At 42.5% G+C, this 27,045-nt stretch overlaps 1 protein-coding gene across 1 annotated transcript; it reads right to left on the bottom strand.

Annotated features, from left to right (window-relative positions):
* LOC132766183 (zinc finger protein 585A-like) lies at positions 1–27,045 on the bottom strand. The gene is made up of 4 exons (XM_060760553.2): positions 26,952–27,045; positions 18,111–18,315; positions 8,819–9,022; positions 1–2,665 (listed from the first exon to the last, which is right to left on the bottom strand). Exons 2-4 carry the CDS (start codon positions 18,310–18,312, stop codon positions 510–512), a joined length of 2,562 nt encoding a protein of 853 aa, XP_060616536.2. The 5' UTR covers positions 18,313–18,315; positions 26,952–27,045; the 3' UTR covers positions 1–509.

The following is a 27,045-nucleotide window of genomic DNA, read 5'->3' as shown; positions in this document are numbered from 1 at the left end:
TCCCTTTAAGTATCCCTTTATTTCTACCTTTCCACTTTTAAGAACATTCTTCTACATCTGAAAAACAATGGCTGACAGTTTCCCCTCTCTTTGCTGTAGAACAATAATAAACATGTCCTGTCTTTCTTGAATTTAGTCAAGGATTTCTCCTCAATTAATGCTGTCAATTTGTCCATCTCAGCTAATTTACTTATTTTCATCATTTCATTCTTAAGGCGGAATATCTGGTTCTTTCCATCTCTGGGCACTGAGGATTCTTGCTGCTGTGGTCATATAAAGCAGTAATTAATTTTCCGTGTTTCTTTTCTAATTGGTCATCTAACACCCCCAACAAATACAGTCCAGGCTTCCTTGTCAATTTAACCTTCGCAATATCTTCCAGCATCCTGTGTATCTGAGTCCAATATTTCTGGGCCTTTTCTAGTATTGTTTCTCCCCATTGTACATTTTTGGGGTCTGGCTGAAGTTTGCCCGTTATCCTTGCTGAAACTCCTTCCACAGCCGATGCTTTAATAGGACTTCCGTCCTGTGTGGGTCCTTTGATGTAACCGGAGATCGGTGCTCGAACTGAAGCATTTCCCGCAGTCTATGCACTTGTAGGGTTTCTCCCCTGTGTGGGTTCTTTGATGTGTAGAGAGATTTGAACTCTGCCTGAAGCTTTTTCCGCACTCCGGGCACATATAGGGTTTCTGCCCAGTGTGGATTCTTTTGTGTTGTACTAGGCATTGAACAGAGCTGAAGCTCTTTTTGCATTCTGTACATTTATAAGGTTTCTCCCCTGTGTGGGTTCTCTTATGAAAATGAAGATTTCCGCTTTGAGAAAAGCTCTTTCCGCACTCCATGCATTTATAGGGTTTCTCTCCGGTGTGGGTTCTCTCATGGATGCGCAGTTGGCCAATCAAAGTGAAGGTCTTTCTACATTCCTTGCACTGATGTGGCTTTTCTCCTGTGTGGATCTTCTCATGCTTGCGCAGGGATCCAACGTACCTGAAACACTTTCCGCAGGCCGTGCATTTGTATGGTTTTTCTCCCGTGTGGATTCTCTCATGAAAGCTCAGAGACCTTTTCCATCTGAATTCCTTTCCGCATTCTGAGCACTTATATCGCTTCCCCCCTGTGTGGGTCGTTTGGTGTAAATGGAGACTGTTGTTCGAACTGAAGCATCTCCCGCAGTCTATGCATTTGTAGGGTTTCTCCCCTGTGTGGCTTCTTTGATGTGTAAAGAGATTTGACCTCTGCCTGAAGCTTTTCCCGCACTCCGGGCACATATAGGGTTTTTCCCCTGTGTGCATTCTTTTGTGTACTATTAGGTAATGACTAAGGCTGAAGCTCTTTCCGCATTCTGTACATTTATAGGGTTTCTCCCCTGTGTGGGTTCTCTTATGTGAACATAGATTTCTGCTCTGAGAAAAGCTCTTTCCGCACTCCATGCATTTATAGGGCTTCTCCCCACTGTGGGTTCTCTCATGGTCACGCAGGTGGGTCTTTCTAATGAAGCTCTTTCCACAATCCTTGCACTGGTGTGGCTTTTCTCCTGTGTGGAGCTTCTCATGCAGGCGCAGGGATCCACTGTGCCTGAAACACATCCCGCAGGTTGTGCATTTGTACGGTTTTGCTCCCGTGTGGATTCTCTCATGTGAGCGCAGATGGCTTAACCGTCTGAAGTCCTTTCCGCATTCAGAGCACTGATGTGGCTTCTCCCCTGTGTGGGTCCTTTGGTGCAAGTGGAGATTCATGCTGTGAGAGAAGCCTTTCCCACACTCCAGGCATTTGTAGGGTTTCTCCCCAGTGTGGACCTTCTCATGTGACCGCAGCTTACTCTTCAAAATGAATCTCTTCCCACAATCCAAGCATGCGAAGGGCTTTTCACTTGCATGGAATTTTTCGTGCAAAGACAGGTATGCTCTCGTGCCGAAGCTCTTCCCACATTCCAGGCATTTGTAGGGCTTCTCGTTTCTGTGGGTTTTCTGATGCATATCCCGGTTCCCAGCCTGGTTGAAGCTCCTTCCGCAGTCTGCACATTTGTACGGTTTCTCCCCCGTGTGGATCCTCTGGTGTATTATAAGGGCATCCTTCCGAACAAAGTGCTTTCCACACTCCACACACACAAAGGGTTTCTCCCTGTGGGTTTTCTCATGCGAATACAGAGTTTTGCAGGACTTCAAGCTCTTTCCACATTCCCTGCATATATACAACTCCTTTTCTGTGTGGCTTCTCCGATGGGAACGCAAGTCTCTGCTCTGAGAGAAGCTCTTTCCGCATTTTTTGCATTCATAAGGCTTCTCCCCTGTGTGTATCCTCTGATGCGATTCCAGGTTTCCCCTTAAAGAGAATCTCCTTCCGCATTCTGTGCACTGATGTGGCTTTTCACTTGAGGGGGGTCTCTTGAGTTCTTCGCTTGTGTGGCACCTGTAGTGTATCGTTAATCGCAAATATCTTTTCCCACAGACAGGACACTTACTTCTCCTTTTGCCTTTGAGAGTCTTCTGGGCAGCCGGAGGTTCCCAGGTCTCAGGCTCTTGAGAAGGGAGAGGTTTCTTCTTTCCCTTCTTGACTTGGTTTCCTCTCTTTTGATTTCCCAAAGGCTTTTTCCTTGTTGGATGCTCACTCATTTTTGAGGATTTCAGGGCTGCTTCCCAGTTGCTCCCACTGCCTTGCCCATTATCTGTTGAGAAAAGAGGGAAATAATAATAATAATTTTTACCCACCTCTCCTCATGGTTCAAGGCAGGCTACAACATTGCTAAAATACATAATCTCAAAACACATAACCATGTAATAACAATCTGTAAAATACACACATGAAGACATATTAAAACAAAGCACCATTAGGAATTGTGGAAGTGGGATTTATGGCTCACGAATCCAGAGCTTGGACATACAGCAGGGTTGTATTTTGATCAATGTATTTTATACATGTGTATTTTGTCGTATGTTGATGTGTTTTGACTGGGTTGTGTCCTACCTAAAGTCTCAGGAGAGGTGGATAACAATTAAATATTATTGTTGTTGTTATTATACTGTCATCCTGTGTCCTGCCTTGACTCCCTATGGGGAGAAAGGCAGGACAGAAACAAAATTAAGAAGATCATGAAGAGGAGGATGAGGATGAGAAGCTTTGATAATTCACAGATAATTTCCTGCCCTGTTCTGCAGGCCTATGCCATCTTTAATAGGGACTGCATGAGGCTGAGCGAGATTGTTTGTAAGTCCCTATGAAAAATGGAGGGAACCAGTAAAAGAGGAACCCATCCATGCCTGGCACCTCACCTCACCTTATCTCTTTGGCTTCTTTATCTGCCGCATCACACTTTCGGCTCACGTTCAGCTTGTGGCCCCCTAAGACTCCCTAGGTCCCTTTGCTATGGACTCTTTTCAAGCCAAGTCTCGCCCCTCTTCTATCAGTTCATTCCAATTTTTGCTGCCTGTCTTGCATGTTTTCATGTTGACGTTCATGATATTGGGCCCACCTCTCATCACTGGATCCTGTTCCTGTCCTTTGAGGCATTAGCTCTCCCTCCCAATTCAGTGTCATCTGCCAAACCAAAAAACCGTTCTTTTCTTTGATTAATTTTTATTTAGACAAAACAATATGAAAGATATATACAAGCAAACAAGCCGAGCAACGAAGTGAGAAATACATTCTCTAGAAGAAAAGACAACATGTGATGACTACTACATTCTATACATCAGAAAACATTAACTACATACATTCTACATTATCTTATCGAAGGGCTTTACCTTCTCACCTTCTATCTGATGGTTATCACCATCATCACTATTATTATTTACTACATGTATATGTCACTTTTCTCCCCCTAAGGGAACTCAAAGTAGTGTCCAACATTAGAAAGGCAAAATTCAATACCGTACATACATATGAAACCGAAAAATAGTAGCAAGACAATAACATAGAACTATAAATCAACCTAACCAAATTAAAACATTAAACATAAAATAACCTTTAGACATAAAGCATAAAAAAATCAAATATCGATAAGACAATAACAGATATATGAAAACACTAGCAATAAACAATTCTCTCTAAGATGTCCAGTATCATTCTGTTTGGCTTTATCTATTGCATGTTAACTATGCTATACTTTGCTATAGCTTTGCTATACTTTGCTATGGGGAGAGGAAGGTAAGAAATAATAATTATTATAACAGAATTTCATGTTTTAACTTGGGAGCAGTCTCCGAGGCAGTACGTTATTATTAATATTATTATTCCAAAATTATTTCAGGATGCAGAGCATGTTCTATATTATTGTTATTAATACTACTGCTACTGCTACTCAAAGGTGAAGAGTGTAACTAAGGCTCAGTCCCACTCATGGGCTTATATACAACTGGAGGAGCGTGGGCGGGGCCTCCGTCAAAATGTTTCAATGCTAAAGCTCTAGAATGTTCTTAATAGCTGCGCATGCGCAGTGAAAACCCATGTGTGCGCATTTCACAGACTCCACAAAGAAGTACTAGGAGTAAACAACACATGCACTATTGATATACATAGGTATAAATATGTGAGAGGAAGCCACAGGGAGGAGGGAGCAAGCTTGTTTTCTGCTTCCTTGAATGCGGAACAATGGCTTCAAACTACAAGAGAGGAGATTCCATCTGAACATGAGGAAGAACTTCCTGACTGTGAGAGCCGTTCAGCAGTGGAACTCTCTGCCCCGGAGTGTGGTGGAGGCTACTTCTTTGGAAGCTTTTAAACAGAGGCTGGATGGCCATCTGTCAGGGGTGATTTGAATGCAATATTCCTGCTTCTAGGCAGAATGGGGTTGGACCGGATGGCCCATGAGGTCTCTTCCAACTCTTTGATTCTATGACATAAAGTTGTGTCCGACTCGGGGGTGGTGCTCATCTCCATTTCTAAGCCAAAGAGCCAGCGTTGTTGATAGACACCTCCAAGGTCAGTGTGACTGCATGGAATGTCCTAAATCATCTCTCTCTCTCTCTCTCTCTCATACACACACACAAACGTATATAGAATCTTGTATCCACCTAACAGTTCTATCCCATGTCGTTTTCTCATTAATTGTCTTTTTTCTGCTATTCCTAATTGATGAGCATAAAAAACGTTTAGCGGCCAATTTCCCCAAGCTTTCTTTAGACTACAAGCCTTTTACACATCCTGTACATTTTACTCAAACATACAAAAAAAGAAAGAAAATATGACAAAAAATGGAAATAAAACTATTGCTAAAAAGTTTTTCATTACCAACAGAAGTAACTGTACAGCACCGAACCTCTACACATTAAAAAAAAAACCCTACGAATCTATATGTCACCTTTTTGTTGATTTTCTTACTTGCTGTTCCCTTTAAGTATCCCTTTATTTCCACCGTTCCACTTTTAAGAACATTCTTTTGCATCTGAAAGTTGCAACCATCTTTGCTGTAGAACAATAATAACTATGAGGGTTGAATAAAAAGTAATGCCTCCACCTTCATTAGTTGGGTTTGGATGGGAATATTTTAATAAATCAAACGCAGAAATAATCCTTGGAATGTGCTCTTTAACTACCACTATTCACTTTTCCACATAACCACCAGACAATTGGATACATTTCTGCCAACAATGAACAAGTTTTCTGAAGCCGTCACAGAAGAAGTCGACACTCTCTTTCCGCAACCAGCGTCTCACAGTTCTCTCAACGTCTTCATCAGAAGCATAATGATGGCCCCGCAGATCTACTTCCATTATCGGGAACAGATGGAAGTCAGATGGTGCTAAATCTGGACTGTATGGAGGATGTCGTATGGTGGTGAGATCCAGTCAATGAAGTTTCAAGTCTGTGCGCTTTCATTTCAGGCATCCTCATCCTGGGTACCCATTGTGCACAGATCTTCTAATAGCCAAGCAAAGCAACAATGTGACTCACACATTCTTGTAAAATGCCGATTATGCTTGAAATTTCTCTCTGAGTGATACAATGATTGTCCTGAATCAATCTGTCAACCTTTTACTTGTGAAACTTGTTGGTTGCTGTCACAGGACATCCAACTCTTGGGTTTGTCACACAAGTCAGATGTTCCCACCTCTACATCTTTAAACTTACTTGCCCAACGACGCACAGTACTCATATCAACACAATCACCATAAACCGCTTGCATTCTCATGAATCTTCTTTGGGGTGACACCTTCTGCTGTCAAGAATTCAATGACTGCACGTTGCTTAAGTCGCATTGACCGACTGTCTGTGCTGGGTTCCATACTTTGCACTTTAACAACACAACCGTTCAATGCTAAGGCTTTCCGCCAATATGGAACTGTAGAGGAGAGTCTACTGAACAAGCCATGCACCTGCCGCATACCAGTAATGCCATCTGAGAAGTTACGAAGGTGGAAGCATTACTTTTCATTCAACCCTGGTCTGTCCGGTCTTTCCTGAATTTAGTCAAGGATTTCTCCTCAGTTAATGCTGTCTATTTATTCATTTCAGTATATTTGCGTATTTACATCATTTCATTCTTGCAGCACAATATCTGGTTCTTTCCATCTCTGGGCAGAGAGGATTCTTGCCGCAGTGATCATATAGAGGACTAATTAATTCTCTGTGTTTCTTGTCTAATTGGTGATCTAGCATCCCCAACAAATACAGTCCAGGCTTCCTTGTCAATTTAATCTTTGCAATATCTTCTAGCATCCTGTGTATTTGAGTCCAATACTTCTGGGCCTTTCGTAGTATGGTTTCTCCTCATTGTATGTTTTTTAGATCTGGCTGAAGTTTGCCAGTATCCTCGCTGAAATTTATTTATTTATTTATTTAAAACGTTTATATCCTGATCTTCTCTACCTTCGTAGAGGGACTCAGACTGGATGAAACTCCTTCTACATCTGATGCTTTTAAAATGACTTCCGCCCTGTGTGGGTCCTTTGATGTAAACGCAGATGGGTGCCCGAACGGAAGCATTTCCCACAGTCTATGCACTTGTAGGGTTTCTCCCCTGTGTGGCTTCTTTGATGTGTAGAGAGATGTGAACTCTGCATGAAGCTTTTCCCACACTCTGGGCACATGTAGGGTTTCTCCCCAGTGTGGATTCTTTTGTGTTGTACTAGGTATTGACTCAAGCTGAAGCTCTTTCCGCACTCAGTACATTTATAAGGTTTTTCTCCTGTGTGGCTTCTCTTATGTAAACGTAGATTTCCACTATGAGAAAAGCTCTTTCCGCACTCCATGCATTTATAGGGCTTCTCCCCAGTGTGGGTACTCTCATGGAGGCGCAGTTGGCCGATCAAAGTGAAACTCTTTCCACATTCCTTGCACTGGTATGGCTTTTCTCCCGTGTGGATTTTCTCATGAAGGCGAAGGGATGCAGTGTACCTGAAGCACATCCCGCAGGCCATGCATTTGTATGGTTTTGCTCCCGTGTGGATTCTCTCATGAAAGTTCAGAGACCTTTTCCATCTGAATTCCTTTCCACATTCTGAGCACTTATATCGCTTCCCCCCTGTGTGGATCGTTTGGTGTAAATGGAGACCATTGCTCGAACTGAAGCATCTCCCGCAGTCTATGCATTTGTAGGGTTTCTCCCCTGTGTGGCTTCTTTGATGTGTAAAGAGATTTGACCTCTGCCTGAAGCTTTTCCCACACTCCGGGCACATATAGGGTTTCTCCCCTGTGTGGATTCTTTTGTGTAGTATTAGGTAATGACTAAGGCTGAAGCTCTTATCACATTCTGTACATTTATAAGGTTTCTCCCCTGTGTGGGTTCTCTTATGTGAACGTAGATTTCCGCTCTGAGAAAAGCTCTTTCCACACTCCATGCATTTATAGGGCTTCTCCCCAGTGTGGGTTCTCTCATGGAGGCGAAGGTGGTCCATCCGAATGAATCTCTTTCCGCATTCCTTGCACTGGTGTGACTTTTCTCCCGTGTGGACCTTCTCATGCAGTTGTAGGGATCCACTGTGCCTGAAGCGCATCCCACACACCGTGCACTTGTATGGTTTCGCTCCTGTGTGGATCCGCTCATGAAAGCTCAGAGACCTTTTCCATCTGAATTCCTTTCCACATTCTGAGCACTGATATGGCTTCTCCTCTGTGTGGGTCTTCTGGTGCCTGCGGAGGCTCAGGCTCTGAGCAAAGCTTTTCCCACATTCCAGGCATTTGTAGGGCTTCTCCCCGGTGTGGACCTTCTCATGAGACCGCAGGATCCAGTTGTAAATGAATCTCTTCCCACAGTCTAAGCATGCGTAAGGCCTTTCCTTTGCGTGGGTTTTTACATGCGAAGACAGGCATGCTCTCGTGCCGAAGCTCTTCCCACATTCCAGGCATTTGTAGGGCTTCTGTGGGTTTGTAGGGCTTCTGTGGGTTTTCTGATGCATATCCCGATTCCCAGCCTGAGAGAAGCTCTTTCCGCAATCCGCACATTTGTATGGTTTCTCCCCCGTGTGGGTCCTCTGGTGTATTGTAAGGGCATCCTTCCGAACAAAGTGCTTTCCACACTCCACACACGCAAAGGGTTTCTCCCTGTGGGTTTTCTCATGCGAATACAGAGTTACGCAGGACTTCAAGCTCTTTCCGCACTCCCTGCATATATATGACTGCTTTTCTGCATGGCTTCTCCAATGGGAACGCAACTCTTCGCTCCGAGAGAAGCTCTTTCCGCATTTATTGCATTCATAGGGCTTCTCTCCTGTGTGAATCCTCTGATGTGATTCCAGGTTTCCCCTTAAACAGAATCTCCTTCCGCATTCTGTGCACTGATGTGGCTTTTCACTTGAGGGGGATCTGTTGAGTTCTTCGCTTGTGTGGCACCTGTAGTGTACCTTTAATCGCAAATATCTTTTCCCACAGACAGGACACTTACTTCTCCTTTTGCCTTTGAGAGTCTTCTGGGCAGCCGGAGGTTCCCAGGTGTCATACTCTTGAGAAGAGAGAGGTTTCTTCTTTCCCTTCCTGACTTGGTTTCCACTCTTTTGATTTCCCAAAGGCTCTTTCCCTGTTGGATGCTCACTCATTTTTGAAGATTTCAGGGCTGCTTCCGAGTTGCTCTCATTGACTTTCTCGTTACCTGTTGAGAAAAGAGGAAAAGAAAAACCCTATTAGGAGTTGCGAAAGTCGACTTTAATGTCTATGGAACCAGCTCTGGACATACAGCAGGGTTGTATTGTGATCTTTGTACAATGTATTTTGGTTTACATATTTTATACTGGTGTGTTTTGATGGATGAATTTTGTTGTATGTATTTCATGTTGGTATGTTTTGACTGTGTTGTGCCCTGCCTCAAGCCTTAGGAGAGGCTGGTACCAATTTATTATTAATTAATTAATTTTCATCTTGAGTCCTTATGGGGAGAAAGGCAGGGCAGAAATAAAATAAAGAAAAAGAGGAGAGGGAAAAGGTTTGATGATTCACAGAGAATTTCCTGCCCTCTTCTGCTGGCCTATGCCATCTTTAATAGGGACCTCATGGGGCTGAGCGAGACTGTTTGTAAGTCCCTATGAAAAATGGAGGGAACCCATCCATGCCTGGTGCCTCACCTCACCTTATTACTTCCCTCGATCTCAACACTATTTATTTATTTATTTATTTACAACATTTCTACCCCACCCTTTTCAACCCCCAAGGGGGGACTCAGAGGGGCTAACACTGGCAACAATTCGATGCCACAATATCACAAAATGACAATATAAAACCATAAATACACAATAGATTAAAAACAATAACATTAATCACAGTCATACACTAGACTCCTAAGGATGCAGCCCGGAATCCCTTTGGCTTCTTTAGCTGCCGCATCACACTCTTGGCTCATGTTCAGCTTGTGGCCCCCTAAGATTCCCTAGGTCCCTTTCCTATTGTCTCTTTCCAAGCCAGGTCTCACCCTTCTTCTATCTGTTCATTCCAATTTTTGCTGCTTATCTTACATTTTCCCCTGTTGACTTTCATTTTGTTGAGCCCGCCTCTCATCATTGGATCCTGTTCCTGTCCTTTGAGGCATTAATAATAATAATAATAATAATAATAATAATAATCTTTATTTGTACCCCGCTACCATCTCCCCAAGGGACTCGGTGTGGCTTACATGAGGCCGAGCCCACAATACAACAATAAAAACAATAGCAACAGTAATACAAACAATAAATAAAACTCATAAACATTAACAATAACACGACGTTTAAAAACCTATGGCAAGGCCAAATGTACTAATTAAAAATTTAAAAAATAATGCTGGGCATGGCCAGGTGACATATAAACAGGATAGAAATTTTGGAGAGGGATAGAGCGTGCAGACAATCCTAGATCACTAATACATAGCTCTCTCTCCCAGTTCAGTGTCATTTGCCATTTCAATGGCCAGACTAACTTATAACAGGAGGAATAAGAGTAATGAGGACTTTCTAGGAAAATGGAAGTTGGCCATGGCATATCTGAATAGAGATTCAGTAATATAGAGGAGCTCCATTAGGAATTTAGGTTTACCATGAATAAGGATAGATAAATAGGCCTAAAGGCTTCATAGTGTTTCGGTGTGGGAAGTCATGGTGAAGGGTGCACGGATGAGGGCTTATTTTGTTTAGGATAGGGGTTTTGGGATGAGTGTAACGTCTGTGGTATGTGTGTAAAATGCCATGTGATGATTTACTGAATGTTATGGAAAACATTTAACACAAAGCGCTGACGAAAGCAGTGGAAAACAGGCAGAAATAGCAAGTCTATGTGTATTAAGATATGTAAATGATAATAATTTGGACTTAATGACAAAATTAACTGATTGACTGAATAAGGTAGATAGGCATGTACACGTCAAAAATATTGGTACCTGATTATATCTGCCATGATTTGCTTTTCTGTTATGTACCATAACCAAAAAGTTTTAACCACAAAAAAATTAGTTTTTATTGGGATAAATAAATACAAAACATATATACAAGCAAACCAACTCAGCAACAAATTGAGAAATACGTTTTTAGAAGAGAACATATAGAATACTACTACTATTACATCCTATATATCAGAAAACACTAACTACGCTCTACACTATCTAATCTAAGGGCTTTACCTTCCCACCTTCTCTCTGATGGTTATTATTATTTGAAACAGAACAAGAGGAGTCCACAGCAAACAAGAGCACTCTGCTGGCTGTTGTATCGGATCACGCGTTGAACACTTCCCAAGTGTCTAGGACTATATGATGTATCGGCGAATAATGCATGCAGATCCCAGTAGGGTGGCCTTTTGCAGTTGGCAGATGGTAATTTTGTCAGCGCTGATTGTGTTTAAGTGCAGGCCAAGGTCTTTAGGCACTGCACCCAGTGTGCCAATCATCACTGGAACCCCCTTGACTGACTTGTGCCAGAGTCTTTGCAGTTTGATCATTAAGTCCTCATATCGTGCTAGCTTTTGTTTCTCTTCAATCCTGCTGTCGCTTGAGATTGCAACATCAACAATCCATACTTTGTTTTTCAACATGATTGTGAGGTCAGGAGTATTGTGCTCCAAAACTCTGTCTGTCTGAATTCGGAAGTCCCCAAGGAGTTTGACATGCTCATTCTCTGTAACTCTTTCTGGCTTGTGATCCCACCAGATTTTTGTCGCAGGCAGATCGTGTTTGTGGCACAGGTTCCAATGAATCATCTGAGCAAAGGTGTTGTGCCTCTGCTTGGAGTCTGTCTGCACAATCTATTATTATTTACTACATGGCAGGCATGTAGTAACATGTACCATTTACTACATGGTAGGCCTTTTGACTCGGGGGCCACATGGTGGGCTGCAGCCAAGCCCCCTCCCTGCCCTTTCCTCCCCTTCCTCTTTTCTTTTGGAGGCAGAAAGTGAAAGCAAGACAGGAACCGTTTGCATCCCAAAAGGATTGACCTTCGTCAGGATGAAATGTTTTCTGCTTCCTTGGAGATTAGGAAGAACTTCTGACTGTGAGAGCCGTTCAGCAGTGGAACTCTCTGCCCCGGAGTGTGGTGGAGGCTCCTTCTTTGGAAGCTTTGAAACAGAGGCTGGATGGCCATCTGTCAGGGGTGATTTGAATGCAATATTCCTGCTTCTTGGCAGAATGGGGTTGGACTGGATGATGGCCCATGAGGTCTCTTCCAACTCTAGGATTCTAGGATTCTATGATGGGAGAGAAAAGGTGTCTCTATTAGACCCCATATTGACTACTCCGGATATAGAGTCCTAGAGCTGGAAGAGACCCCCAAGGGTCATCCAGGCCAACCCCCTGCCATGCAAGCACGCACAATGAAAGCACTCCCAACAGACAGCCTCTGTGGAGAAGCCTCCAGAGAAGGAGACTATGCCACTCTCCAACAGCTCTTACTCTCAGGAAGTTCTTCCTAATCTTTTCAGTCAAATCTCTTTCCCTGGCATTTGAACCCATTGTTTCTTGGTCTCTAGAGCAGCAGAAAGTCAATTTCCCCCTCGTTTTCAATGGAACACCTTTTTAAATCTTGAGACATGGTTCGCACGTTCCCTCTCTACCTTCTCTTCTCCCAGCTAAACATCCCACAGGAGGAAAGGAGGAAGGAAAATGAAGAGGAAGGAAGGGAAGGGAGGGAGGAAGAGAAGGATGAGAAGGATGGATGGAAGGAAGGAAGGGTGGAATGGAGGGAGGGGGAAAAGGGAGGAGGGAGGGAAGAGAGAGGGAAGGAGGGAGGGAGGAAAGGGGAAAGGAAGGACAAAAGGGTGGAAGGGAAGGAAGGCAGGAGAGAGAACAGAGAAGGAGGAAGGGAAGGAGGAAGGAAAGGAAGGGTGGAATGGAGGGAGGGAGGAGGGAGGGAAGAGAGAAGGAAGGAAAGACAAAAGGGAAGGAAGGAAAGAAGAAAGAGAAAGAGAGAGGGAAGGAGGGAGGGAGGAAAGAGGGAAGGAAGGACAAAAGGGTGGAAGGGAAGTAAGGCGGAAGAGAGAACGGAGAAGGAGGAAGGGAAGGAGGAAGGAAAGGAAGCGTGGAATGGAGGAGGGAGGGAAGAGAGAAGGAAGGAAAGACAAAAGGGAAGGAAGGAAAGAAGAAAGAGAAAGAGAGAGGGAAGGAAGGAGGGAGGAAAGAGGGAAGGAAGGACAAAAGGGTGGAGGGGAAGGAATGGGGAGAGAGGACGGAGAAGTAGGGAGGGAAGAAGGAAGGAAAGAAAGAAGGATGGATAACATAGTGTGAGAGAGGGGGGCCTGAGAAAAGAGCCCAAGGGGCTACATCTGGCCCCCAGGCCTAGGTGTGCCCATACCTGCCCTAAGGGAACTCAAAGTAGTTTCCAACATTATAAAGGGAAAATTCAATGCCGTACTTACATATAAAAACTGAAAAATAGCAAGACAATAGCATGGAATTATAAATCAACTTAACCAAGTTAAAACATAAACATAAAACATTTAGACATAAAGCATAAAAAATTAAACATCTACAATACAATAACACAGATATTGAAACCCACCAATAATCAATTCTCTCTAAGAAGACGTCTAGTATAATTCTGTTTGGCTTTATCTATTGCATGTTAACTATGCTATACTTTGCTATAACTTTGCTATACTCTGCCTTGGGGAGAGGAAGGTAAGAAATAATAATAATAATAGTAACAGAATTTCATCTTTTAGCTTGGGTTCCATCTGTGAGCAGGGGCGACTCGTCCATTATGCGAAGTAAGAGGTCAAAGAACACTTTTTTTTTTGCCAGGGGCGCAGAGGCGCCTCTGTAAATGCCCCTCGACCGCCACTTGAGGAGCGCCCCCTCAGCTCACAACAGCCCTAGCAGTCCGGGGGGAGCCTCGGCTTTCTTGACTCGCTGCTGGGCGATCCTCTTCCCAAAGGGGCCGGGCCCTTGAGCCTCACCTAGCCCCTCTCGTTCCTGCTCCACCCAGCCACCGAGTGCGCGAGCAGAGCCGGCGCTCAATCATTCTCTACGTTCGATCCCTTCCCCATGACCAGCTCCCTTTCCTGATCCCCCAGCGCTCCACCCGCCTCCTCTCCTCTCCTCAATTCGCGGGTGGGCCAAGGGGCGGAGCCACCGCGCCTGGCCCACTTCGAGTCCGGAGGCGTATCTGAAGACCCCAGCGTGCACACCAAAAGTCACCTCTTCTCCTGACTTTCTCTTCAGCCATTGGGACCAAGAGAGAGAGAGAGAGACCCTCTAGCTGGAGGCATCTCCCACCTCCGCTCCCTCCATTGTTTTTGCACCTACCTTCAGGAAAGGTGGGCATCTCCACCTCTCTCTCTCTCTTGGTCCCAATGGCTGAGGAGAAAGTTAGGAGAAGAGGTGACTTTTGGTGAACACGCTGGGGTCTTCAGGCACGCCTCCGGACCCAAAGCGGGCCAGGCAAGGGAGCAAGTGCGGCAAGTGTAGTGACTGGGATGTATAGTTCACCTACAATCAAAGAGCATTCTGAACTCCACCAATGATGGAATTGAACCAAATATGGCACACAGAACTCCCACGACGAACAGAAAATATATATCAATGATTGGTTGGGGGACGCCGCCGCCAAAATACTGTTTGCTTACCGTTGAAAATTACCTAGGGTCGCCTCTGTCTGTGAGGCAGTACATTATCATCATTATTATTATTATTCCAAAATTATTTTAGGATGCAGAGTATTTTCTATATTATTATTGTTATTATTATTACTACTGTTGATGCTACTTAATGGTATGGAGTGTAACTAAAGCTCAGCCCCGCTCACAGGCTTAAATACTACTGGAGGAGTGTGGGCGGGGCCTCCGTCAAAATGTTTCAATGCTCAATATCTAGAATGTTCTGAATAGCTGCGCATGCGCAGTGGAAACTCATATGTGTGCATTTCACAGACTCCACAAAGAAGTACTAGGAGAAAACAGCACATGTATAGGTGAATATAGGTGAAGGTTAAAGGTTTCCCCTGACATTAAGTCTAGCCGTGTCTGACCCTGGGGGGTGGTGTTCACCTCCATTTCTAAGCCAAAGAGCCGCCGTTGTCCTTAGACATCTCTAAGGTCAGCATGATTGCATGGAATGCCGTTACTTTCCCGTTGAAGTGGTACCTATTGCTGTACTCACATTTGCATGTTTTCAAACTGCTAGGTTGGCAGAAGCTGGGCCTAACAGTGGGAGCTCACCCCGTTCCTTGGATTTAAACCGACAATTCTTCCAACGTCTTCAAGGTTGTCTTTTCAGTTCTCATCATCTTCATTGTCATTACTCTGAGCCTCAGATACCCGAGTTATCTTTAACATAAATTGAGCACCTATTCTATAATTATCTAAACATTCCTATAACTTGTGATATTAGTTTCTTATAAAAACTACATTTATCTGATTATTTCTAAATTCTTCCCCCAGCTTATCAAATAAGTTGTGGTTCCATCAAATGTCCTAATTCATCTCTCTCTCATACACACACAAACATATATAGAATCTCTTATTCACCTAATAGTTCTATTCCATGTCGTTTTCTCATTAGTGATCTTTTTTCTGCTATTCCGAATCGATTAGCATAAAAAATGATTAGCGGCCAATTTTTTCAAGCTTTCTTTAGACTTTTTACACATTCTGCACATTTTACTCAAACATACAAAGAAAAAAAACATGCTTATAAAATATGACACAAAATGAAATTAGAACTATTGCTAAAAAAGTTTTTCATTATCAACAGGAGTAACTAACACACTTTTCTCTACAGAACAAACTCTACACATTAAAAAACCCCTACAAATCTATATGTCGCCCTTTTGTTGATTTTCTTACTCGCTGGTCCCTTTAAGTATCCCTTTATTTCTACCTTTCCACTTTTAAGAACATTCTTCTACATCTGAAAAACAATGGCTGACAGTTTTCCCCATCTTTGCTGTAGAACAAAAATAAACATGTCCTGTCTTTCTTGAATTTAGTCAAGGATTTCTCATCAATTAATACTGTCAATTTAGTCATCTCAGCTAATTTACATATTTTCATCATTTCATTCTTATGGCAGAATATCTGGCTTTTTCCATCTCTGGGCACTGGGGATTTTCGCTGCTGTGATTATATAGAGCAGTCATTAATTTTCTGTATTTCTTTTCTAATTGGTCATCTAGCATCCCCAACAAATACAGTCCAGGTTTCATTGTCAATGTAATCTTTGCAATATTTCCCAGCATCCTGTGTATCTGAGTCCAATATTTCTGGGCCTTTTGCATTATCGTTTCTCCCGATTGCACTGAAACTCCTTCCACAGCCAATACTTTAATAGGACTTCCGCCCTGTGTGGGTCCTTTGATGTAAACGGAGATGGTTGCTTGAACTGAAGCATTTCCCGCAGTCTATGCATTTGTAGGGTTTTTCTCCTGTGTGGCTTCTTTGATGTGTAGAGAGAGATGAACTCTGCCTGAAGCTTTTCCCACACTCTTGGCACATATAGGGTTTCTTCCCAGTGTGGATTCTTTTGTGTTGTACTAGGCTTTGACTAAGGCTGAAGCTCTTTTTGCATTCTGTACATTTATAAGGTTTTTCTCCTGTGTGGGTTCTCTTGTGAAAATGTAGGTTTCCGCTTTGAGAAAAGCTCTTTCCGCACTCCATGCATTTATAGGGTTTCTCTCCGGTGTGGATTCTCTCATGGACGCGCAGTTGGCCGATCAAAGTGAAGCTCTTTCCACATTCCTTGCACTGGTGTGGCTTTTCTCCCGTGTGGATCTTTTCATGCTTGCGTAGGGATCCAATATACCTGAAACACATTCCGCAGGCCTTGCATTTGTACGGTTTCGCTCCCGTGTGGATTCGCTCATGCATGCTGAGTTGGGATCCCCATCTGAAGTTCTTTCCGCATTTTGAGCACTGAAATGGCTTCTCCCCTGTGTGGGTCTTCTGATGGAAATGGAGACTGTTGCTCGAACTGAAGCATCTCCTGCAGTCTAAACATTTGTAGGGTTTCTCCCCTGTGTGGCTTCTTTGATGTGTAGAGAGATTTGACATCTGCCTGAAGCTTTTGCCGCACTCCGGGCACACATAGGGTTTCTCCCCAGTGTGGATTCTTTTGTGTAGTACTAGGTAATGACTAAGGCTGAATCTCTTTCCACACTCAGTACATTTGTAAGGTTTCTCCCCTGTGTGGGTTCTCTTATGTGAACGTAGATTTCCACTCTGAGAAAAGGTCTTTCCGCATACCATGCATTTATAGGGCTTCTCCCCAGTGTGTGTTCTCTCATGGAGGCGAAGGTGGTCGATTCGAATGAAGCTCTTTCCACATTCCTTGCACTGGTATGGCTTTTCTCCTGTGTGATACTTCTCATGCAGGCGCAGGGATGCACTGTGTCTGAAGCACATCCCGCAGGCTGTGCATTTGTATGGTTTCGCGCCTGTGTGGATTCTCTCATGCCTGAGCAGATGGACTCTCAGCCTGAATTCCTTTCCGCATTCTGAGCACTGATGTGGCTTCTCCCCTGTGTGGGTCTTCTGATGTAAGCGGAGATTCAGGCTTTGAGGAAAGCTTTTCCCACACTCTAGGCATTTGTAGGGCTTCTCCCCAGTATGGACCTTCTCATGAGACCGCAGGATCCAGTTGGAAATGAATCTCTTCCCACAGTCTAAGCACGCGTAGGGCTTTTCCTTTGTGTGGATTTTTACATGCGAAGACAGGCATGCTCTCGTGCCGAAGCTCTTCCCACATTCCAGGCATTTATAGGGCTTCTGTGGGTTTGAAGGGCTTCTGTGGGTTTTCTGATGTGTATCCCGATTCCCAGCCTGGGTGAAGCTCTTTCCGCAGTCTCCACATTTGTACGGTCTTTCCCCTGTGTGTGTTCTCTTGTGTATTGTAAGGGTATCCTTCCGAACAAAGTGCTTTCCGCACTTCAGGCACGCAAAAGGTTTCTCCCTGTGGGTTTTCTCATGCGAATACAGAGCTGCGCAGGACTTCAAGCTCTTTCCACACTCCCTGCATATATATGACTCCTCTTTTGCGTGGCTTCTCCAATGGGAACGCAACTCTTTGCCCTGGGAGAAGCACTTTCCGCATTTCTTGCATTCATAAGGCTTCTCCTCTGTGTGGATCCTCTGATGCGATTCCAGGTTTCCCCTTAAAGAGAATCTCCTTCCGCATTCTGTGCACTGATGTGGCTTTTCACTTGAGGGGGATCTGTTGAGTTCTTCGCTTGTGTGGCCCCTGTAGTGTATCGTTAATCGCAAATATCTTTTCCCACAGACAGGACACTTACTTCTCTTTTTGCCTTTGAGAGTCTTCTGGGCAGCCGGAGGTTCCCAAGTGTCGGAGTCTTGAGAAGTGAGAGGTTTCTTCTTTCCCTTCTTTAACTGGTTTCCTCTCTTTTGATTTCCCAAACGATCTTTCCCTGTTGGGTGCTCACTCATTTTTGAGGATTTCAGGGGCTGCTTCCCAGTTGCTCTCACTGCCTTGCCCATTATCTGTTGAGAAAAGAGGGAAATAATAATAATAATAATAATAATAATAATAATAATAATAATCTTTCTGACCCACCTCTCCTCACAGCTCAAGGCAGGTTACAGCATTGCTAAAACACATAATCAAAACGCATAATTGTTTAAAAGTAGTCCAAAAAATTCACATATTCAAACATATTCAAACAAAGAAAAGAAAAACCCCATTAGGTGTTCTGAAAATAGGATTTGATGATTAAGAATCCAGAGCCTAGACATACAATAGGGTTGTATTTTGATCTCTGTACAATGTATTTTGTTGTGTGGATTTCATGTTGTTGCATTTTGACTGTATTGTTCCCCGCCTCAAGTCTTGGGAGAGGCAGGTAACAATTAATAGAAATAATTGTTGTTGTTGCTATTATTATTATTAAATCTTGAGTCCCTATGGCAGTGGTTCCCAGCCTTTTTTTGACCAGGGACCACTTTGACCAGGAATCACTCTCTACCATTAGTACCAAAAGGGTCACAAATCAGGTTTTCGTAAACCTAGAAACAAACAAAGGAGAATTACATTTTCACTCACCATTCACACCACATGTACACGCATTCATCCTCAGGCATTTAAATATTACCATATCATTTTCTCCCTCCTTGGAGAAGTACCTCTTAGGCCAGACCCTGCTTTCCTGCAGCCTGCCAATGCACAGTTCCAAAACTTCCATAACTTCAAAACTTCAAAATTCCTCTTTCCCTAAGCACAATGCCAAGGACCAGATCTCTGTTTTTCATATAGCAGAATCTGACTCCGTGTACAAAATCCAAGACTCCAAGAGCACACTTCTTCCTCTTCCCTTGAGAAAGAAGCCCCAAGGTGATCAGACTGCTCCCTTGCAAAGCTGCCACTCTCCATACGTACACCATTTCTCTCCTTCCCATGCAGCACTGTCCCAGTTCTTATCAGAGTTTACTTTTCAGTTCTTATTAGCCCACCGAAATACCTGGGAGTCACCCTGGACCGTGCTCTGACCTACAAGAAGCACTGCTTGAATATCAAGCAAAAAGTGGGCGCTACAAACAATATCATACGAAAGCTGACTGGCACAACCTGGGGATCACAACCAGACACAGTGAAGACATCTGCCCTTGCACTATGCTACTCTGCTGCTGAGTACGCATGCCCAGTGTGGAACACATCTCACCACGCTACAACAGTAGATGTGGCTCTTAATGAGACATGCCGCATTATCACGGGGTGTCTGCGCCCTACACCGCTGGGGAAATTACACTGCTTAGCCGGTATTGCACCACCTGACATCCGCTGGGAAGTAGCAGCCAATAGTGAAAGGACCAAGGCAGAGACATCTCAGGCTCATCCCCTGTTTGGGCATCAGCCAGCACGTCAACGACTTAAATCTAGAAATAGTTTTCTAAGATCTACAGAGACACTCGCTGGAACACCCCAGCAAGTGAGAGTCCAAAAGTGGCAGGCTCAAACCCAGAACCTCAACCAATGGCTGATACCAAATGAGAGACTCCCCCCTGGGCACACAGAGGACTGGGCGACTTGGAAGGTGCTGAACGGACTGCGCTCTGGCACCATGAAATGCAGAGCCAACCTTCAGAAATGGGGCCACAACGTGGAGTCCATGACATGCAAGTGTGGAGAAGAGCGAACCACAGACCACCTTCTTGCGGCAACACCAGAGGCACTCCAAGTGGCCAGATACTGGTCAAAGGACATTTAATCAACTACCAAGCTTGCAAACTCTGTGTCTTTTGTATGTTTGTTTGCTTGTTCTGTCAAAATGTAATACAACTGTTCGGTTGCCTGACACAATAAATAAAATTCATATCCAAATGTCATTAAATTCACATTTATCAAATCTGAATATTAAATTTTTGTGACACTGCATGACACTCTCGGATTGCGGCCCCCTAAGACTCCTAGGTCCTTGTCCTATGCACTCTTTTCAAGCCAGGTCTCACCCCTCTTCTATCTGTTCATTCCAATTATTGCTGCTTATCTTACATTTTTCCCTGTTGTTGTTCGTTTTGTCTGCCTCTCATCATTGGATCTTGTTCCTGTCCTTTAAGGCATTCGCTCTCTCTCCCAATTCAGTGTCATCTGTCAAATCAATAAGCCTTCCTTTTCTTTCCTTTATTTAATTTTTATTTAGACAAATCAATACAAAACATATACAAAAGCAAACACACCAAGCAACAAAGTTAGAAATTCATTTTCTAGTAGAAAAGGGAACATATGATTACTACTACTACTACTACTACTAGTCTGAAGAAGAGAAGGCTGAGAGGAGATATGATAGCCATGTATAAATATGTGAGAGGAAGCCACAGGGAGGAGGAGGGAGCAAGCTTGTTTTCTGCTTCCCTGGAGAATAGGACGCAATGGAACAATGGCTTCAAACTACAAGAGAGGAAATTCCATCTGAACATGAGGAAGAACTTCCTGACTGTGAGAGCCGTTCAGCGGTGGAACTCTCTGCCCCGGAATGTGGTGGAGGCTCCTTCTTTGGAAGCTTTTAAACAGAGGCTGGATGGCCATCTGTCAGGGGTAATTTGAATGCAATATTCCTGCTTTTTGGCAGAATGGGGTTGGACTGGATGATGGCCCATGAGGTCTCTTCCAACTCTTTGATTCTATGATTCCATGATACTACTACTACATTCTATACATCAGAAAACATTAACTACAGGGAGCCCTCTTAGCTTGGTCATAGCAAATTTCAACATGGAATGCGATGAGAAACAAGCCCTGGAATCAACACCAAAAAAAAAAAAGTTCACTACATGGTTCAGATATGTGGATGACACCTTCACCATTTGTTGCCATGAAGAAGAAGAACTCAACAAGTTCCTGGACCACATCAACAACATCCACCGAAACATTCAATTTAGCTTGCAAAAAGAAAACAAAAGAAAAGTACCATTTCTAGATGTCCTAGTCATCCACAAACCCAATCAACAATTGGGTTACACAGTTTACAGAAAATCTACACACACAGATAGACACCTACACAAAAACTCCAACCATCACCCAAGTCAAAAAAGAAGCACCTTTAAAGCCTTGGCAGACTGTGCAAAAAGAATCTGCGAACCCCACCTCCTCCAAGATGAACTGAACCACCTCAACTGGGCTCTCCAGGCCAATGGAGACTCCACCTCAGACATCAGAAGAGCTGCAAGACAACTGAAAAGAAGCCACAAGAGTAAAGAGAAAGATCCAACCAGAGGAAAACTAGTTTCTAGATGCCCTAGGTCCCTTCCACCTGGGTCCTAGGGACCTAGGACATCTAGAAACAGTAGTTTCCCTTCGTTTTCTTTTTCCATGGTAAATTGGATGTTTGGTTGGATGCTGTTGATGTGGTCCAGAAACTTGTTCAGTTCTTCTCCATGGCTCCAAATGGTGAAGGTGTCATCCATAGAACCCAGAATATCAAGGGAGAAGATCCCACAGTATCTGCTTTGAACTGGGTAATCTGAGTTCACACGTCCATATATTCCAGTTCAAAGCAGATAATGTGGGATTTTATTCAGCTTGGTCATCCGCAAATCCAATCAACAATTGGGCCACACAGGCAATAGAAAACTGACACACACTGATAGATATCTACATAAAAACTCCAACCATCACCCAAAAACGAAGCACAATCAAAGTCCTTACAGGCGGTGCAAATAAGGTCTGAGAACCCCACCTCCTCCAAGGTGAACAGAACCACCTAAACTGGGCTTTACAGGCCAATGGGTTTGTGTTCTACAACAAACATCAGGAGAGCTGCAAGGCCAAGAACAAGCCACGTGAGCCAAGACAAAGATCCACCCAGAGGAAAAGTGTTCTTACAAAACATCAAGGGAACCACGGACCGCAGAGGGAAGCTGATGAGGAAACACAACATACAAACAATCTCCAGACCCACCAAGAAAATCCAACAAATGCTTCGTGCAGCAAAGGACAAGAGGGATCCTCTCACTTCTGCAGGAGTCTATTGCATGCCGTTCAGCTGTGGACAAGTCTCCACAGGGACCACCAAATACAGCATTATTCACCCACGAGTCCAAAAACACGAAAAGCACTGCAGACTAACATAATCAGGCGAGTCAGCCATAGCAAAGCACTCTATGAACCAACCTGGACACATAATGTTATCTGAGGACACAGAAATGCTAGACCAGGGGTCCTTAAACTTTTTAAACAGAGGGCCAGGTCACAATCCCTCAAACTGTTGGAATTGTATCAAACTTGGCACACAGAGCCCCCATGACCAGCAAAATTCGGAAATTCACCTTGATTTGGGGAAGTTATAGTTCACCTACATCCAGAGAGCACTGTGAACCCAACACCAATGGATCTGGACCAAACCTGGCATACATACTTGATATGTTGACATTTGATTACTGGAGGGGTTTGGGGGAAACTGACCTTCCTTTCTGGGAGATGTAGTTCCCCCACAACTAGAGAAACTGTGACCACCGATGATAGACCTGGACCAAACTTGGCACACAGAAGCTCCATGACTAACTCAATCTACTAGAGGGGTTTGAGGGGACTGACTCACCAAAGCAGGAGTTGTAGTTTACTCTACTGACAGAGAGCACACTGAACTCCACCTATGATGGATCTAGAGGAAACGTAACAAACATTAAGTATTGATTGCAGTTTCATGGGGTTAATTGTTTTGACCTGATGTCTTGTATAATGTGTTTTAACTGCCTTGTTGTTGTTGTTTTGACCTTTACTATGTAAACCGCCTTGAGTCGCCATTTCGGCTGAGAAAGGCGGTATAGAAGTAAAGCAAGCAAATAATTAAATAAATAAATAAATAATAAACCTGGCTTGATGGGAGTTGTAGTTCACCCACAATCTTAAGCAAAATTGACTTCTTCAAATAACCCAGGCAACGCTGGACACCCAAACTAGTAATAACAATAATAGCAATAACAGGACACCCAAGCTAGTAATAACAACAACAATAACAATAATAACGTAATTTTATCTTCTTGGATTCCCTAGTGAGCAAAAGTAATGTAATTCTATTTTCTATGATGCCCTAACTAATAAATAATATAATAATATAATAATAATGTAATTCTATCTTCTGTGATTCCCTAGTGAGCAAAAGTAATGTAATTCTATTTTCTATTATTCCCTAGCTAATAACAATAACAATGTACGTTTATATTCTCTGATTCCCTAGTGAGCAAAAGTAATGTAATTCTATTTTCTATGATGCCCTAGCTAATAAATAATAATAATAATAATAATAATAATAATAATGTAATTCTACCTTCTCTGATTCCCTAGTGAACAAAAGTAATGTAATTCTATTTTCTATGATGCCCTAGCTAATAAATAATAATGTATAATATAATAATAATGTAATTCTATTATCTATTATTACCTAGCTAATAAATAATAATATAATACTATAATAATAATGTAATTCTATCTTCTCTGATTCCCTAGTGAGCAAAAATAATGTAATTCTATTTTCTATGATGCCCTAGCCAAAAAATAATGATATAATAATAATAATAATAATAATGTAATTCTATTTTCTATTATTCCCTAGCTAATAACAATAATAATGTAATTCTATCTTCTCTGATTCCCTAGTGAGCAAAAGTAATGTAATTCTATTTTCTATGATGCCCTAGCCAAAAAATAATAATATAATAATAATGTAATTCTATTTTCTATTATTCCCTAGGTAATAACAATAATAATGTAATTGTATCTTCTCTAAGTTTTTTGGGGCTATATGGCCATGTTCTAGAGGCATTTCTCCTGACGTTTCGCCTGCATCTATGGCAAGCATCCTCAGAGGTGTATCTTCTCTCAGATACACCTCAGAGGTGTATCTTGCTCCATCCATGTTCAACATCTACACAAATGACCAGCCACTGCCAGAAGGGACAGAGAGTTTCATCTATGCTGATGATCGTGCCATTACTGCTCAAGCAGGGAGCTTTGAGATGGTAGAACAGAAGCTCTCCGAAGCTCTAGGTGTTCTTACTGCCTATTACAGGGAAAACCAACTGATCCCTAATCTATCTAAAACACAGACATGTGCCTTTCACCTTAAGAACAGACAAGCATCCCGAGCTCTGAGGCTTACCTGGGAAGGAATCCCACTGGAGCATTGCAGCACACCCAAATACCTGGGAGTCACTTTGGACCGTGCTCTGACCTACAAGAAGCACTGCCTGAACATCAAACAAAAAGTGGGAGCTAGAAACAACATCATACGAAAGCTGACTGGCACAACCTGGGGATCACAACCAGACACAGTGAAGACATCTGCCCTTGCGCTATGCTACTCTGCTGCTGAGTATGCATGCCCAGTGTGGAACACATCTCACCACACTAAAACAGTAGATGTGGCTCTTAATGAGACATGCCGCATTATCACAGGGTGTCTGCGCCCCACCCCACTGGAGAAATTACACTGCTTAGCCGGTATTGCACCACCTGACATCCGCCGGGAAGTAGCAGCCAATAGTAAAAGGACCAAGGCAGAGACATCTCCAGCTCATCCCCTGTTTGGGTATCAGCCAGCACGTCAACGACTTAAATCAAGACATAGTTTTCTTAGATCTACAGAGACACTCGCTGGAACACCCCAGCAAGCGAGAGTCCAAAAGTGGCAGGCCCAAACCCAGAACCTCAACCAATGGCTGATACTCAATGAGAGACTCCCCCCTGGCCACACAGAAGACTGGGCGACTTGGAAGGCGCTGGACAGACTGCGCTCTGGCACCACGAGATGCAGAGCCAACCTTCAGAAATGGGGCCACAAAGTGGAGTCCACGACATGCGAGTGTGGAGAAGAGCAAACCACTGACCACCTGCTGCAATGCAGCCTGAGCCCTGCCACATGATGCACAAGGGAGGACCTTCTTGCAGCAACACCAGAGGCACCCCAAGGGGCCAGATACTGGTCAAAGGACATTTAACCAAATACCAAATTTGCAAAATCTGTGTTTTTTTCCCCTTTTTCTTTCTTTCTTTCTTTTTTTTTCTTTTTAATCTCTGTGTTTGTTTTGCTCTGTTAGAATTGTAATACAATGGTTGCTGATGACACGATAAATAAATCTTCTCTGATTCCCTAGTGAGCAAAAGTAATGTAATTCTATTTTCTATGATGCCCTAGCTAATAAATAATAATAATATAATAATAATATAATAATAATGTAATTCTATCTTCTATGATTCCCTAACTAATAACAATAATAATAATGTGATTCTATCTTCTAGGATTCCCTAGTGAGCAAAAGTAATGTAATTCTATTTTCTATGATGCCCTAGCTAATAAATAATAATAATAATATAATAATAATGTAATTTATTTATTTATTTATTTACCTTACTTATATACCGCTGTTCTCAGCCCGAAGGCGACTCACAGCGGTTCTATCTTCTATGATTCCCTAACTAATAACAATAACAATAATAATGTGATTCTATCTTCTCTGATTCCCTAGTGAGCAAAAGTAATGTCATTCTATTTTCTATGATGCCCTAGCTAATAAATAATAATAATATATAATAATATAATAATAATGTCATTCTATTTTCTATGATGCCCTAGCTAATAAATAATATATAATAATAATAATAATGTTATTCTATCTTCCATGATTCCCTAAGTAATAAAAATAACAACAACAACAATAATGTAATTCTATCTTCTCTGATTCCCTAGTGAGCAAAAGTAATGTAATTCTATTTTCTATGATGCCCTAGCTAATACATATAATAATAATAATGTGAATATTATAATAATGTAATTTTATTTTCTATTATTCCCTAGCTAACAACAACAACAACAATAATATAATTTTATTTTCTATTATTTCCTAGCTAATAACAATAATAATGTAATTCTATATTCTATGATTCCCTGGATGATAATAATAATAATAATAATAGTATATATTGTAATAATAATAATTATAATAATGTAATTTTATTTTCTATTATTCCCTAGCTAATAACAATAACAATGTAATTCTATATTCTATGATTCCCTGGATAATAATAATAATAATAATAATAGTATATATTGTAATAATAATAATTATAATAATGTAATTTTATTTTCTATTATTCCCTAGCTAATAACAATAATAATGTAATTCTATATTCTATGATTCCCTGGATAATAATAATAATAATAATAATAGTATATATTGTAATAATAATAATTATAATAATGTAATTTTATTTTCTATTATTCCCTAGCTAATAACAATAATAATGTAATTCTATATTCTATGATTCCCTGGATAATAATAATAATAATAATAATAATAATAGTATATATTGTAATAATAATACAATGCTATCTTCTCTGATTCCCTAGAGAGCAAAAGCATCCCAAGAGAGGCAGTTGGGGCAGTTGGGAGTAAATCAGGGCAGTTGGGAGTAAATAAATAAACATAAACACAACAATAACAATAACAATCTGAAGAGATGGGCGGAGCTTTGGCAAGGGAGGCCACTCCCCTTGGGATCCCCTGCAACTGGCCCCAAAGTGAGGAGGGGGAGTCAATGGGGGCCAATGAGGGTGAGAATCCTGAATGCCTCCCTTGAATTCCCCTGGAAAGGCCCCCTTCCCTGGCAGTCCCTCCTCTCCACTCACCTTCCTTCCATCCCGCCTGGTCGCCTTTGCAGGGATGCAGCCCCAAGCTTCTTTGAAGCCCGCCAGGCGGTTTGGGACTCCAACTCCCAGAAGC

Source organism: Anolis sagrei, chromosome 2 (assembly GCF_037176765.1).
Source record: "Anolis sagrei isolate rAnoSag1 chromosome 2, rAnoSag1.mat, whole genome shotgun sequence".
NCBI classification, from domain to species: Eukaryota; Metazoa; Chordata; class Lepidosauria; order Squamata; family Dactyloidae; genus Anolis; species Anolis sagrei.
The sequence above is the reverse complement of the archived record's forward strand: the minus strand, read 5'-3'. Positions and strand labels throughout refer to the sequence as shown.